Source organism: Pseudophryne corroboree, chromosome 1 (assembly GCF_028390025.1).
Source record: "Pseudophryne corroboree isolate aPseCor3 chromosome 1, aPseCor3.hap2, whole genome shotgun sequence".
NCBI lineage: Eukaryota > Metazoa > Chordata > Amphibia > Anura > Myobatrachidae > Pseudophryne > Pseudophryne corroboree.
In genome coordinates this window covers 334,784,477-334,798,390 of record NC_086444.1, presented here as the reverse complement: position 1 = coordinate 334,798,390, position 13,914 = coordinate 334,784,477, and the positions used below count along the sequence as shown (strand labels likewise).

Below are 13,914 nucleotides of genomic sequence, written 5' to 3'. Positions count from 1 at the left end.
AAGATGTCAGAGCTCTTATGACTGCTTTGGGGATTGCAGTCGCAAGCTGTGACACACCCCTGAAACAGTCATGACATGTCTGCATTTGAGTCGCCGCTCCCTCGAAAACCTCCCATAAACTCTCCCTGTCTGTCACTCACTTTGTGAATAAGTCCTTGCTTCAAACACTGTCTCAAGACCATTGCGGTACATGCGTAGTGCGACTTATATGCATGCACAGTGGCAAACAATCAACCCACTGCGTACATCATTTACAATGCGTCTATCGCCTAATTATGCCCACTGTTCCTTCAAATATATGTCCATACCATGACATATCCTGTTCATTTTGTACTGACACAAAAGCTAACGCAGTAATTTATTTGGTGAATTAGAACTTATTATATGACAAATCCAAACACAGAAATATATTTTTTTTTTAAATCAAATCCATTATATTTGTTAAAACCTGGGGGAGATGTACTAAGCCTTGGAGAGAGCTAGTGTGGGTAGGGATAGAGCACCAGCCAATCAGCTCCTAACTGCCATGTTAGAGGCTGTTTTGAAAAATGTCAGGAACTGATTGGTTGGTAGTTTCTCTCTCCACTCTCTTCAAGGCTTAGTACTCTGCCCCCAAATCCTGCTATGTTAAACAAACTGCTTCATTATAGAACTGACCTAGACCGTACCTCAATAAGGGGCCTATTTATCATGGCTTGCATATTGAGTGCAATCTGGGTGGGATCTTACCTGCACATGCACGGTAACAAGTAGAGATGAGCGGGTTCGGTTTCTTTGAATCCGAACCCGCACGAACTTCACTTTTTTTTTCACGGGTCCGAGCGACTCGGATCTTCCCGCCTTGCTCGGTTAACCCGAGCGCGCCCGAACGTCATCATGACGCTGTCGGATTCTCGCGAGACTCGGATTCTATATAAGGAGCCGCGCGTCGCCGCCATTTTCACACGTGCATTGAGATTGATAGGGAGAGGACGTGGCTGGCGTCCTCTCCATTAGAATAGATTAGAAGAGAGAGAGAGAGAGAGAGAGATTGTGCAGACAGAGTTTACCACAGTGACCAGTGCAGTTGTTGTTAAGTTAACTTTTATTTAATATATCCGTTCTCTGCTATATCCGTTCTCTGCCTGAAAAAAACTATACACAGCAGTCACACAGTGTGACTCAGTCTGTGTGCACTCAGCTCAGCCCAGTGTGCTGCACATCAATGTATAAAAGCTTATAATAATTGTGGGGGAGACTGGGGAGCACTGCAGGTTGTTATAGCAGGAGCCAGGAGTACATAATATTATATTAATTTAAAATTAAACAGTGCACACTTTTGCTGCAGGAGTGCCACTGCCAGTGTGACTAGTGGTGACCAGTGCCTGACCACCAGTATAGTAGTATATTGTTGTATACTATCTCTTTATCAACCAGTCTATATTAGCAGCAGACACAGTACAGTGCGGTAGTTCACGGCTGTGGCTACCTCTGTGTCGGCAGTCGGCACTCGGCAGGCAGTCCGTCCATCCATAATTGTATAATTATATACCACCTAACCGTGGTATTTTTTTTTCTTTCTTTATACCGTCGTCATAGTCATACTAGTTGTTACGAGTATACTACTATCTCTTTATCAACCAGTGTACAGTGCGGTAGTTCACGGCTGTGGCTACCTCTGTGTCGGCAGTCGGCAGGCAGTCCGTCCATCCATAATTGTATTATAATATATACCACCTAACCGTGGTTTTTTTTTCATTCTTTATACCGTCATAGTCAGTCATACTAGTTGTTACGAGTATACTACTATCTCTTTATCAACCAGTGTACAGTGCGGTAGTTCACGGCTGTGGCTACCTCTGTGTCGGAACTCGGCAGGCAGTCCGTCCATCCATAATTGTATTATTATAATATATACCACCTAACCGTGGTTTTTTTTTCATTCTTTATACCGTCATAGTCAGTCATACTAGTTGTTACGAGTATACTACTATCTCTTTATCAACCAGTGTACAGTGCGGTAGTTCACGGCTGTGGCTACCTCTGTGTCGGCAGTCGGCAGGCAGTCCGTCCATCCATAATTGTATTATAATATATACCACCTAACCGTGTTTTTTTTTCATTCTTTATACCGTCATAGTCAGTCATACTAGTTGTTACGAGTATACTACTATCTCTTTATCAACCAGTGTACAGTGCGGTAGTTCACGGCTGTGGCTACCTCTGTGTCGGAACTCGGCAGGCAGTCCGTCCATCCATAATTGTATTACAATATATACCACCTAACCGTGGTTTTTTTTTCATTCTTTATACCGTCATAGTCAGTCATACTAGTTGTTACGAGTATACTACTATCTCTTTATCAACCAGTGTACAGTGCGGTAGTTCACGGCTGTGGCTACCTCTGTGTCGGCACTCGGCAGGCAGTCCGTCCATCCATAATTGTATTACAATATATACCACCTAACCGTGGTTTTTTTATACCACCTAACCGTGGCAGTCCGTCCATAATTGTATACTAGTATCCAATCCATCCATCTCCATTGTTTACCTGAGGTGCCTTTTAGTTCTGCCTATAAAATATGGAGAACAAAAAAGTTGAGGTTCCAAAATTAGGGAAAGATCAAGATCCACTTCCACCTCGTGCTGAAGCTGCTGCCACTAGTCATGGCCGAGACGATGAAATGCCAGCAACGTCGTCTGCCAAGGCCGATGCCCAATGTCATAGTACAGAGCATGTCAAATCCAAAACACCAAATATCAGAAAAAAAAGGACTCCAAAACCTAAAATAAAATTGTCGGAGGAGAAGCGTAAACTTGCCAATATGCCATTTACCACACGGAGTGGCAAGGAACGGCTGAGGCCCTGGCCTATGTTCATGGCTAGTGGTTCAGCTTCACATGAGGATGGAAGCACTCAGCCTCTCGCTAGAAAACTGAAAAGACTCAAGCTGGCAAAAGCACCGCAAAGAACTGTGCGTTCTTTGAAATCCCAAATCCACAAGGAGAGTCCAATTGTGTCGGTTGCGATGCCTGACCTTCCCAACACTGGACGTGAAGAGCATGCGCCTTCCACTATTTGCATGCCCCCTGCAAGTGCTGGAAGGAGCACCCGCAGTCCAGTTCCTGATAGTCAGATTGAAGATGTCAGTGTTGAAGTACACCAGGATGAGGAGGATATGGGTGTTGCTGGCGCTGGGGAGGAAATTGACCAGAAGGATTCTGATGGTGAGGTGGTTTGTTTAAGTCAGGCACCCGGGGAGACACCTGTTGTCCGTGGGAGGAATATGGCCGTTGACATGCCAGGTGAAAATACCAAAAAAATCAGCTCTTCGGTGTGGAGGTATTTCACCAGAAATGCGGACAACAGGTGTCAAGCCGTGTGTTCCCTTTGTCAAGCTGTAATAAGTACGGGTAAGGACGTTAACCACCTCGGAACATCCTCCCTTATACGTCACCTGCAGCGCATTCATAATAAGTCAGTGACAAGTTCAAAAACTTTGGGTGACAGCGGAAGCAGTCCACTGACCAGTAAATCCCTTCCTCTTGTAACCAAGCTCACGCAAACCACCCCACCAACTCCCTCAGTGTCAATTTCCTCCTTCCCCAGGAATGCCAATAGTCCTGCAGGCCATGTCACTGGCAAGTCTGACGAGTCCTCTCCTGCCTGGGATTCCTCCGATGCATCCTTGCGTGTAACGCCTACTGCTGCTGGCGCTGCTGTTGTTGCCGCTGGGAGTCGATGGTCATCCCAGAGGGGAAGTCGTAAGCCCACTTGTACTACTTCCAGTAAGCAATTGACTGTTCAACAGTCCTTTGCGAGGAAGATGAAATATCACAGCAGTCATCCTACTGCAAAGCGGATAACTGAGTCCTTGACAACTATGTTGGTGTTAGACGTGCGTCCGGTATCCGCCGTTAGTTCACAGGGAACTAGACAATTTATTGAGGCAGTGTGCCCCCGTTACCAAATACCATCTAGGTTCCACTTCTCTAGGCAGGCGATACCGAGAATGTACACGGACGTCAGAAAAAGACTCACCAGTGTCCTAAAAAATGCAGTTGTACCCAATGTCCACTTAACCACGGACATGTGGACAAGTGGAGCAGGGCAGGGTCAGGACTATATGACTGTGACAGCCCACTGGGTAGATGTATGGACTCCCGCCGCAAGAACAGCAGCGGCGGCACCAGTAGCAGCATCTCGCAAACGCCAACTCTTTCCTAGGCAGGCTACGCTTTGTATCACCGCTTTCCAGAATACGCACACAGCTGAAAACCTCTTACGGCAACTGAGGAAGATCATCGCGGAATGGCTTACCCCAATTGGACTCTCCTGTGGATTTGTGGCATCGGACAACGCCAGCAATATTGTGTGTGCATTAAATATGGGCAAATTCCAGCACGTCCCATGTTTTGCACATACCTTGAATTTGGTGGTGCAGAATTTTTTAAAAAACGACAGGGGCGTGCAAGAGATGCTGTCGGTGGCCAGAAAAATTGCGGGACACTTTCGGCGTACAGGCACCACGTACAGAAGACTGGAGCACCACCAAAAACTACTGAACCTGCCCTGCCATCATCTGAAGCAAGAAGTGGTAACGAGGTGGAATTCAACCCTCTATATGCTTCAGAGGTTGGAGGAGCAGCAAAAGGCCATTCAAGCCTATACAATTGAGCACGATATAGGAGATGGAATGCACCTGTCTCAAGTGCAGTGGAGAATGATTTCAACGTTGTGCAAGGTTCTGATGCCCTTTGAACTTGCCACACGTGAAGTCAGTTCAGACACTGCCAGCCTGAGTCAGGTCATTCCCCTCATCAGGCTTTTGCAGAAGAAGCTGGAGGCATTGAAGAAGGAGCTAACACGGAGCGATTCCGCTAGGCATGTGGGACTTGTGGATGCAGCCCTTAATTCGCTTAACAAGGATTCACGGGTGGTCAATCTGTTGAAATCAGAGCACTACATTTTGGCCACCGTGCTCGATCCTAGATTTAAAGCCTACCTTGGATCTCTCTTTCCGGCAGACACAGGTCTGCTGGGGTTGAAAGACCTGCTGGTGACAAAATTGTCAAGTCAAGCGGAACGCGACCTGTCAACATCTCCTCCTTCACATTCTCCCGCAACTGGGGGTGCGAGGAAAAGGCTCAGAATTCCGAGCCCACCCGCTGGCGGTGATGCAGGGCAGTCTGGAGCGACTGCTGATGCTGACATCTGGTCCGGACTGAAGGACCTGACAACGATTACGGACATGTCGTCTACTGTCACTGCATATGATTCTCTCAACATTGATAGAATGGTGGAGGATTATATGAGTGACCGCATCCAAGTAGGCACGTCACACAGTCCGTACTTATACTGGCAGGAAAAAGAGGCAATTTGGAGGCCCTTGCACAAACTGGCTTTATTCTACCTAAGTTGCCCTCCCACAAGTGTGTACTCCGAAAGAGTGTTTAGTGCCGCCGCTCACCTTGTCAGCAATCGGCGTACGAGGTTACATCCAGAAAATGTGGAGAAGATGATGTTCATTAAAATGAATTATAATCAATTCCTCCGCGGAGACATTGACCAGCAGCAATTGCCTCCACAAAGTACACAGGGAGCTGAGATGGTGGATTCCAGTGGGGACGAATTGATAATCTGTGAGGAGGGGGATGTACACGGTGATATATCGGAGGGTGAAGATGAGGTGGACATCTTGCCTCTGTAGAGCCAGTTTGTGCAAGGAGAGATTAATTGCTTCTTTTTTGGGGGGGGTCCAAACCAACCCGTCATATCAGTCACAGTCGTGTGGCAGACCCTGTCACTGAAATGATGGGTTGGTTAAAGTGTGCATGTCCTGTTTTGTTTATACAACATAAGGGTGGGTGGGAGGGCCCAAGGATAATTCCATCTTGCACCTCTTTTTTCTTTTCTTTTTCTTTGCATCATGTGCTGATTGGGGAGGGTTTTTTGGAAGGGACATCCTGCGTGACACTGCAGTGCCACTCCTAGATGGGCCCGGTGTTTGTGTCGGCCACTAGGGTCGCTAATCTTACTCACACAGCTACCTCATTGCGCCTCTTTTTTTCTTTGCGTCATGTGCTGTTTGGGGAGGGTTTTTTGGAAGGGACATCCTGCGTGACACTGCAGTGCCACTCCTAGATGTGCCCGGTGTTTGTGTCGGCCACTAGGGTCGCTAATCTTACTCACACAGTCAGCTACCTCATTGCGCCTCTTTTTTTCTTTGCGTCATGTGCTGTTTGGGGAGGGTTTTTTGGAAGGGCCATCCTGCGTGACACTGCAGTGCCACTCCTAGATGGGCCCGGTGTTTGTGTCGGCCACTAGGGTCGCTAATCTTACTCACACAGCTACCTCATTGCGCCTCTTTTTTTCTTTGCGTCATGTGCTGTTTGGGGAGGGTTTTTTGGAAGGGACATCCTGCGTGACACTGCAGTGCCACTCCTAGATGGGCCCGGTGTTTGTGTCGGCCACTAGGGTCGCTTATCTTACTCACACAGCGACCTCGGTGCAAATTTTAGGACTAAAAATAATATTGTGAGGTGTGAGGTATTCAGAATAGACTGAAAATGAGTGTAAATTATGGTTTTTGAGGTTAATAATACTTTGGGATCAAAATGACCCCCAAATTCTATGATTTAAGCTGTTTTTTAGTGTTTTTGGAAAAAAACACCCGAATCCAAAACACACCCGAATCCGACAAAAATAATTCGGTGAGGTTTTGCCAAAACGCGTTCGAACCCAAAACACGGCCGCGGAACCGAACCCAAAACCAAAACACAAAACCCGAAAAATTTCAGGCGCTCATCTCTAGTAACAAGTGACCGCAATGCACTGAGGCTAGGGTTACCACCTCATCCCTTTAATTCTGAACACATATTAATTACACAGGTTCTGTGTCTGGCTGACTTCAAGACTCCATTTCACCTGGTTTTAATCAGCCACAGAATCTGTGTAATTAATATGTGTCCAGAATCAGTGGCGGAACTAGCGAGTGGTGGGCCCAGGTGCGACAAAATGCTTTGGGCCCCCCACCCCCCACCCCATCCAAGTCCACCCCCTCACCCCTGGAGAGGATCTGGTGAGGGGGACCTGCTCAGGGCCAGAGAAATGGATACCTAGCAACAGTGCCGTAACTAGACATTTTAGCACTGTGTGCAAGAAACGGTATCGGAGCGTGATGTCATAATTTTGCGCCACACAGTAGCACCACTACACCAGGTAGAGACCCTTTTACACCTTACGGCGGACAGATTCCTCTTTTTACACATTACGGCAGACAGCGTCCCCTTTTTACACATTACGGCAGACAGCGTCCCCTTATTACACATTACGGCAGACAGCGTGCACTTTTTACACATAACGGCAGACAGCATCCCCTCTTTACACATAACGGCAGACAGCGTGCCCTTGTTACACATAGCGGCAGACAGCGTACACTTTTTACACATAACGGCAGATAGCGTGCCCTTGTTAAACATAGCGGCAGACAGCGTACACTTTTTACACATAACGGCAGACAGCGTGCCCTTTTTACACATAACGGCAGACAGCGCCCCCTTTTTACACATTACGGCAGACAGCGTGCCCTTGTTACACATTACGGCAGACAGCGTCCCCCTTTTTACACATTACGGCAGGCAGATTCCCCATTTTTACACATTGCGGCAGGCAGATTCCCCATTTTTACACATTGCGGCAGGCAGATTCCCCCTTTTTAAACATTGCAGCAGGCAGATTCCCCATTTTTACACATTGCGGCAGACAGTCCCAAGAAAGAAAGAAAGAAAGAAAGAAAGAAAGAAAGAAAGAAAGAAAGAAAGAAAGAAAGAAAGAAAGAAAGAAAGAAAGAATTATACTTACCCTCTCCGCTGGCTCAGGCTCCTCGGTGCAGCTTCTGGTCACGATTCCCAGGCATGAGAGAAGGAGGAGGAGGGAGGTGGAGGAGGGAGCCGCAGCAGCGCTTTACTACTGGTTGAGGCGCTGCTGCTGCTGCCCCTCTGCTTCACTATAGGCTGTTCTCGGAAGACAGCCTATAGTGTAGCAGAGGGACAGCAGCAGCAGCGCCTCAACCAGTAGTAAAGCGCTGCTGCGGCTCCCTCCTCCACCTCCCTCCTCCTCCTTCTCCCCCGTGCCGCTGCAGTGCGCTCCTCTCCTCTCTGGGCGGCTGTGTGCTGCGGGCAGCGGTTGCCCGCAGCACACAGCGGCATGTAATGAGTCAGTTTGACTCATTACATGCTTTGGGCCCCTGGACAGAGGCGGGCCCCAGTGCAACGCACTGGTTGCACTGGCGGTAGTTCCGCCTCTGTCCAGAATTAAAGGGATGAGGTGGTAACCCTAACTGAGGCCATTTCCAGCAGAGGGTTCCAGGGAACCCAGCCAGGACTTTTTGCTGCGATCCATAGCCCATAGGCTACAATGGGCTACCACAAACTAAAGATTGCAGTAGCTGCGGGGAACAATGGAGGTAATTCCAAGTTGATCGCAGCAGGAATTGTGTTATCAGTTGGGCAAAACCATGTGCACTGCGGGGGAGGCAGATATAACATGTGTAGAGAGAGTAAGATTTAGGTGAGTTATTTTGTTTCTGTGCAGGGTAAATACTGGCTGCTTTATTTTTACACTGCAATTTAGATTGCAGATTGAACACACCACACCCAAATCTAACTCTCTCTGCACATGTTATATCTGCCCCCCCTGCAGTGCACATGGTCTTGCCCAACTGCTAACAAAATTCCTGCTGCGATCAACTTGGAATTACCCCCAATATTGGGAATGCGGCTGCAGGCAGAAATGGAGGGATCCCAGCAGGTATCAGAGATACCTGCTGTGATCCCTCCTTTATGCATTACAGTGATACTTAATATTTGCGGCTAACCCTCGAAAACTGGTGTTTTCGGGGACATACCGCAAATATTATTTAATAAACGGGCCTCCGAAAAAATGATCAAAATAACGCTTGTAAGTAGTAAAAAGTGCACAAAGTAATAAGGACAATCACCAGTAAAGAGAGCGTTATAAATGGCCTATGTCAATGATTAAAATTAAATAAAAACAAAAAGCACAAAGATAACATCAAGCAAAAACACCAATAACATATATATTAAAGCAGAGGTTCTCAACCTGGGGTAATAGCACCTTCAGAGGGACATAGTTGCTTTACCGGCGGTTGGGATATAGATGCTGGAATCCCGAACGCTTACAATGCCGGCAGCCGGAATGCCTGCAAACAGGGGCTATTCCCACTCGTAGGTGTCCATAACACCCATAGAGTGGGAATAGAAGCTGTGGTGAGCACAGCAAGCCACCAAGCCTGAAAGGGGCTCCAATGCGCTCACCCCCCTGTTGGTATTCCAGCGAGAGTGATCCCGTGGCCAGAATGCTGACCTCCAGGATTCCAACGACCGCCATCACATCCCCAACCCCCCCCCCCCTCCCTGTAATGGCGGGATGGGGTGTGATACACTGACACAAAAGGAAACCACTGCCCTAGGGATCTGCAGCTACATTTGTCACATAGGACATTGATACCATAATGAAAGTGAATCCCTAAAAGAAAGCATACTGACATACTGATTCTAGGCTATGGTTTTATTGTCCATTTTACATTTTCATACATTGTAATATGTGAGAAGTACAATTCATTTTATTCTTATGTATTTTTATAGCACATTTATTGCTTTTATATATAGCAGCTTTTTGTCACAAAGAGCATATTTACTAATTATCAGGGTTTAGAACCAATAATTATAATTTATTCTCACCACTTTTCATGGCAATGCAAAATTACAGAACGTCCAAATGTACTATTAATCACCCCCAGTGAAAGGGGCTCCACAAGGACCCCATCCCTACAATGTGTACAAAGTGAAATGATCGTAAAAGCAAAAAAATTATTTTTGTGGAATGCAGCCCATAGGCTACAGCGGCTGACACGGGATATGCAATAAATATTATTTAATAATATGCCCCAAAGTACTATATTCTGTCATCTAGTATAGTATAGCCATCTATCTGACTCATACCTGAGAGATATTAGTCTATTCCTGAACTTTGTACTGACCATATAACAGAACTAACCTGGGTTGAATGTATTAACTGATGCAAAAAGACTTGTTTATATGAAATAATTTTCCAACTTTAATTCATGCAGCAAATCAATGTCATGTTCAAAAGCAGGCAAATATCTCCCAATTAAAATGGGTTAGTGCAGAGTTCCCCAAACTCTGCCATTACAGACCAGGTTTTAAGGATATCCATGCTTGACTCCAGTAAGTTAAATCAAATTGACTGAGGTACTAATTAATGATGTGTACACACTGTGCGATATGCACTTAACTTTCCTTCTGATTTTGACTATATAGTCAAAATCGTAAGGAAAGTTAGTGCATATTGCACCCTGTGTACACAGCTTGCAATGCCGATGCGTGCCCCGCAGAATCGGCATTGCAAGAAAAAGTAGACTGTGCAGGCAGCCCAACATTGACTATATCTGCGGGGCCAGTTGAATAGTTAATGTCGAGCTTTCGGCGCCCTGTACACGGCTATAGTTTCCTTTGCTCAAGCATGGATATCCTTAAAACCTGGACTGTAATAGCAGAGTTTGGGAATCTCTGGATCAGTGTATTAATTTACCCTTCACTCACCCTTTAAGAAGCTTGGGGCTTTTCTCAGATGAGTACGAATACTGTGAGAATTTGTTAGCATGAAAGCTTCATGATCCAATGCTGTCAGCACAGAGGCCAAAAAATAGATGGGCGGACATAGCTTTTAATTGCAAGCTCTAGTGACCAAGGTCCACTTGCGTTCTGTTTCACTATTACCGTACTGTGTTAATCATGATATGTTAAATTTTTTTCTGCCCGGTTGTACAGTGAGGATGCTAGCACTTCATAAACAAAGGATAATAATAATAATAATAATAATAATAATAATAATTATTATTATTATTATTATTATTATTATTATTATTATTATTATATAGAGGGGGTTTTTTACAATTGTTTTGGTCTAATAGGGTTCATTGCAATTATTTCAGCCCTTTAACCATACCCAAACCATCCATAAATACTGCAAATTCTACATTTTCTAAGCAAACAAACACTGTAGAAGGAAGCCCTTGTCATCTCCCAGATACTGAATCTCCTTATTCACACAGCAATGTAAATATAAACACAAATGAGTCCGTGACAGTTCTCGGTCATATGAACGTACTATAACTGTTCTAGATCAATACATATTTCATACAGTTGTGCCTGGGGTGCACGTGAAAGCCATTTAATCTGTTTATATACTTAATGCGCATGTTGTAAGTATATAACTGTGAAGGTTTGAGGCTATTACGTTGAAAACGTGAATGTGTGAAACATTTTGTTACTGTGCTGCTTGTGTTTGGCAGTGGCAGTGTTAAAGGTACTCAGTAGGATGTATAATAAATTACGCCTGCAGCGGTAGTAACCTGATAATTAACACAATTAATTATGAGCTATTAAAACAGTTTAATGCTTGTTATTAGTGCTCCCTGTTTGCCTTATGGATCGTTTGTCCAGGGAAAGCAAAGCTCATACAGCAGATAACACGGAGCTTTCACCCTGGTGCTGCCCGGGCACAGTGCTCTCGGTAACGTGCTGAGTGGATGGAGCATCACCGCTCGGGGTAACGGGAAACCAGATGTAACTGCACAGAGTTAGGGGGAAGCGGAACAAACGTTTCCATTAACCCCAGAACCACCTGAAAAGGCCTGATGTGGTGCAATCACTTCTCATCATTAATCCAAACTGTTATAGTTTTTCTTATAGGCGGATAATCTGCATTAAGGGTATCTATATAGTACAATATACAAAGCAACTTTACTAATACGATCACAGTATGTAATCTGTAGCTATCTAGCTGTAGTGGAACTACGAGTCCCAGCACGCACTGCCAGCTAGGGATTGTAGTTCCACAACAGCTGGAGAGGTACAGCTTGCCCAAAAATAGGGTTAGGTTGGTAGATATCAAGAACACATAAATGGGCATTGTGATGTGTATTATATATTGATGTTGTACTTTTTTTGCCATATACAGACGATATCTATTTACCTGATTTCCACATGATCTCAAAAACAACAGGGTAATCCAGGGAAATAAGTGGAAGGAGTTCCCCATTAGTAAATCGTGCTGCCCTCCACCAGTTGTCCTCAACTTGTGCAAAGTGTGAGCGCTGCTGCTGGAGTCATGGGGAACACGGCTGATGCAGATCTAGCTCTTAGGTGCACTCCAGACTGGGGCAGACCTAGCTCTCTACAGTATCTGTACTCCAGTCAGACTGGGGCAGATCTAGCTTTCTATCACTACTTCAGACTGGGGCAGATCTAGCTTTCTATCACTACTTCAGACTGGGGCAGATCTAGCTTTCTATCACTACTTCAGACTGGGGCAGATCTAGGTCTCTAGCAGTACTCCAGACATGGGCAGTTCTAGCTCTCTACAGTAGCTGTACTCCAGTCAGAGTGGGGCAGATCTAGCTCTCTAGCAGTACTCCAGACTGGGGAAGATCTAGCTCACTAGCAGTACTCCAGACTGTGGCAGATCTGGCTCTTTAGCAGTACTCCAGAGTGGGGCAGATCTAGCTCTTTAGCAGTACTCCAGACTGGGGCAGATCTAGCTCTCTAGCAGTACTCCAGAATGGGGCAGATCTAGCCCCCTAGCTGTACTCCAGTCAGACTGGTGCAGATCTAGCTCCCTAGTTGTACTCCAGTCTCACTGATGCAGACTTAGCTCTGTAGCTGCCCCTAGAGTAATGTCCTTCTTCTCTCCCGTGAATCAGCATCTGCAGGTCACATATCCAAACGTGACTGGTGTCAGGAGTGAAAACGACCTCTGAAATCCCAATGCATCTGCTCTTCACTTTGTCACCGCTAAGGAATCTGAGTACAAACTCGGACAATAATGTGTACCTCCATCCCACAAAATCCAGGGTGGAGAAAAAGCTTTAGTGATGTCATGCTCACTCCCCAAACTTTGTCCTATTCCACAACACTATTTATAACTTTACATTACACGCACTTTCCTGGGTCCTAACACCAGGCTGCCACAGACAGTAGTAAAATGAGATGTAAATAACAGCACCGATAATACGTGTATGGCATCACAGCATGATAAAACATACTGTAGCAAAATGTACTAAATTGTCCTTCAGGAAACAAAGTTTCAAATTTCATTGTTGTATAGTCTGCCAGAGTCCAGAGTCTGGAGGCTGTACAGCTAATAACACAGAACCACATCACTATAGCATCTGGGATGTGCATTATTACATATTGTATTAACCAGGCATATTTACAGAATTTGTCAGTATTATAGAGTGGTATTCCAAGTATACCTTTGCCAAATCTTAGATTGCCTAATTTAACTAGGGATTTACCTATGATACATAGGACTTTAAATTGATCACTGATATATACTAGTACATATCATTTGTGTAAGTGCAAGACAAAGGTAAAACAGGCAACAGTTGTTTTATATATAATGCAGCATGTAAAGTTGGTAGTGCAAGTGATCATAGATTTTCCCTACTCACTAAGGGGGGAATTTATCATAGATCCCATATTGCATGCGCTTTGGGCAGGATCTTACTGCCCAGGATCACATTGCAATATGCGATCCTATCAGTAGGATGTGTCATCCAGCACATACAGGGACAAGGGAGCCCATCCCTGCTATGTGCCGAGTGGGCTGTCCGGACCTCTGCGCATGTGCGATAGTCTTACCGCCAAGCACAGGGGCCATTTCCAGGGGAGAGTTCCCGGGGAACCCTGTTGGAACTCCATCCTGCGATGTGTAACCCGTAGGCTACAATAGGTTAACGTAATCAGGAGATTGAGGTAGCTGCAGGGGCCAATATCGGGAATGTAAAGCATTCCCGATATTGATACATCAGGTGATATTGATACATC

General features: G+C 45.6%; 1 protein-coding gene across 3 annotated transcripts in view; it reads right to left on the bottom strand.

Annotated features, from left to right (window-relative positions):
* The window catches only part of ADGRD1 (adhesion G protein-coupled receptor D1), a 1,058,506-nt gene extending 1,045,560 nt beyond the window's left edge, over positions 1–12,946 (bottom strand). For 2 of the 3 annotated variants that reach the window (XM_063964650.1, XM_063964651.1), the window contains exon 1: positions 12,062–12,946. In XM_063964650.1, coding sequence (XP_063820720.1) covers positions 12,062–12,127 — 66 coding nt within the window. In that variant the 5' untranslated portion in view covers positions 12,128–12,946. The remainder of the gene's footprint in view (positions 1–12,061) is intronic. The other variant, XM_063964652.1, reaches the window with a different exon arrangement.
* Positions 12,947–13,914: the final 968 nt, after the last annotated feature.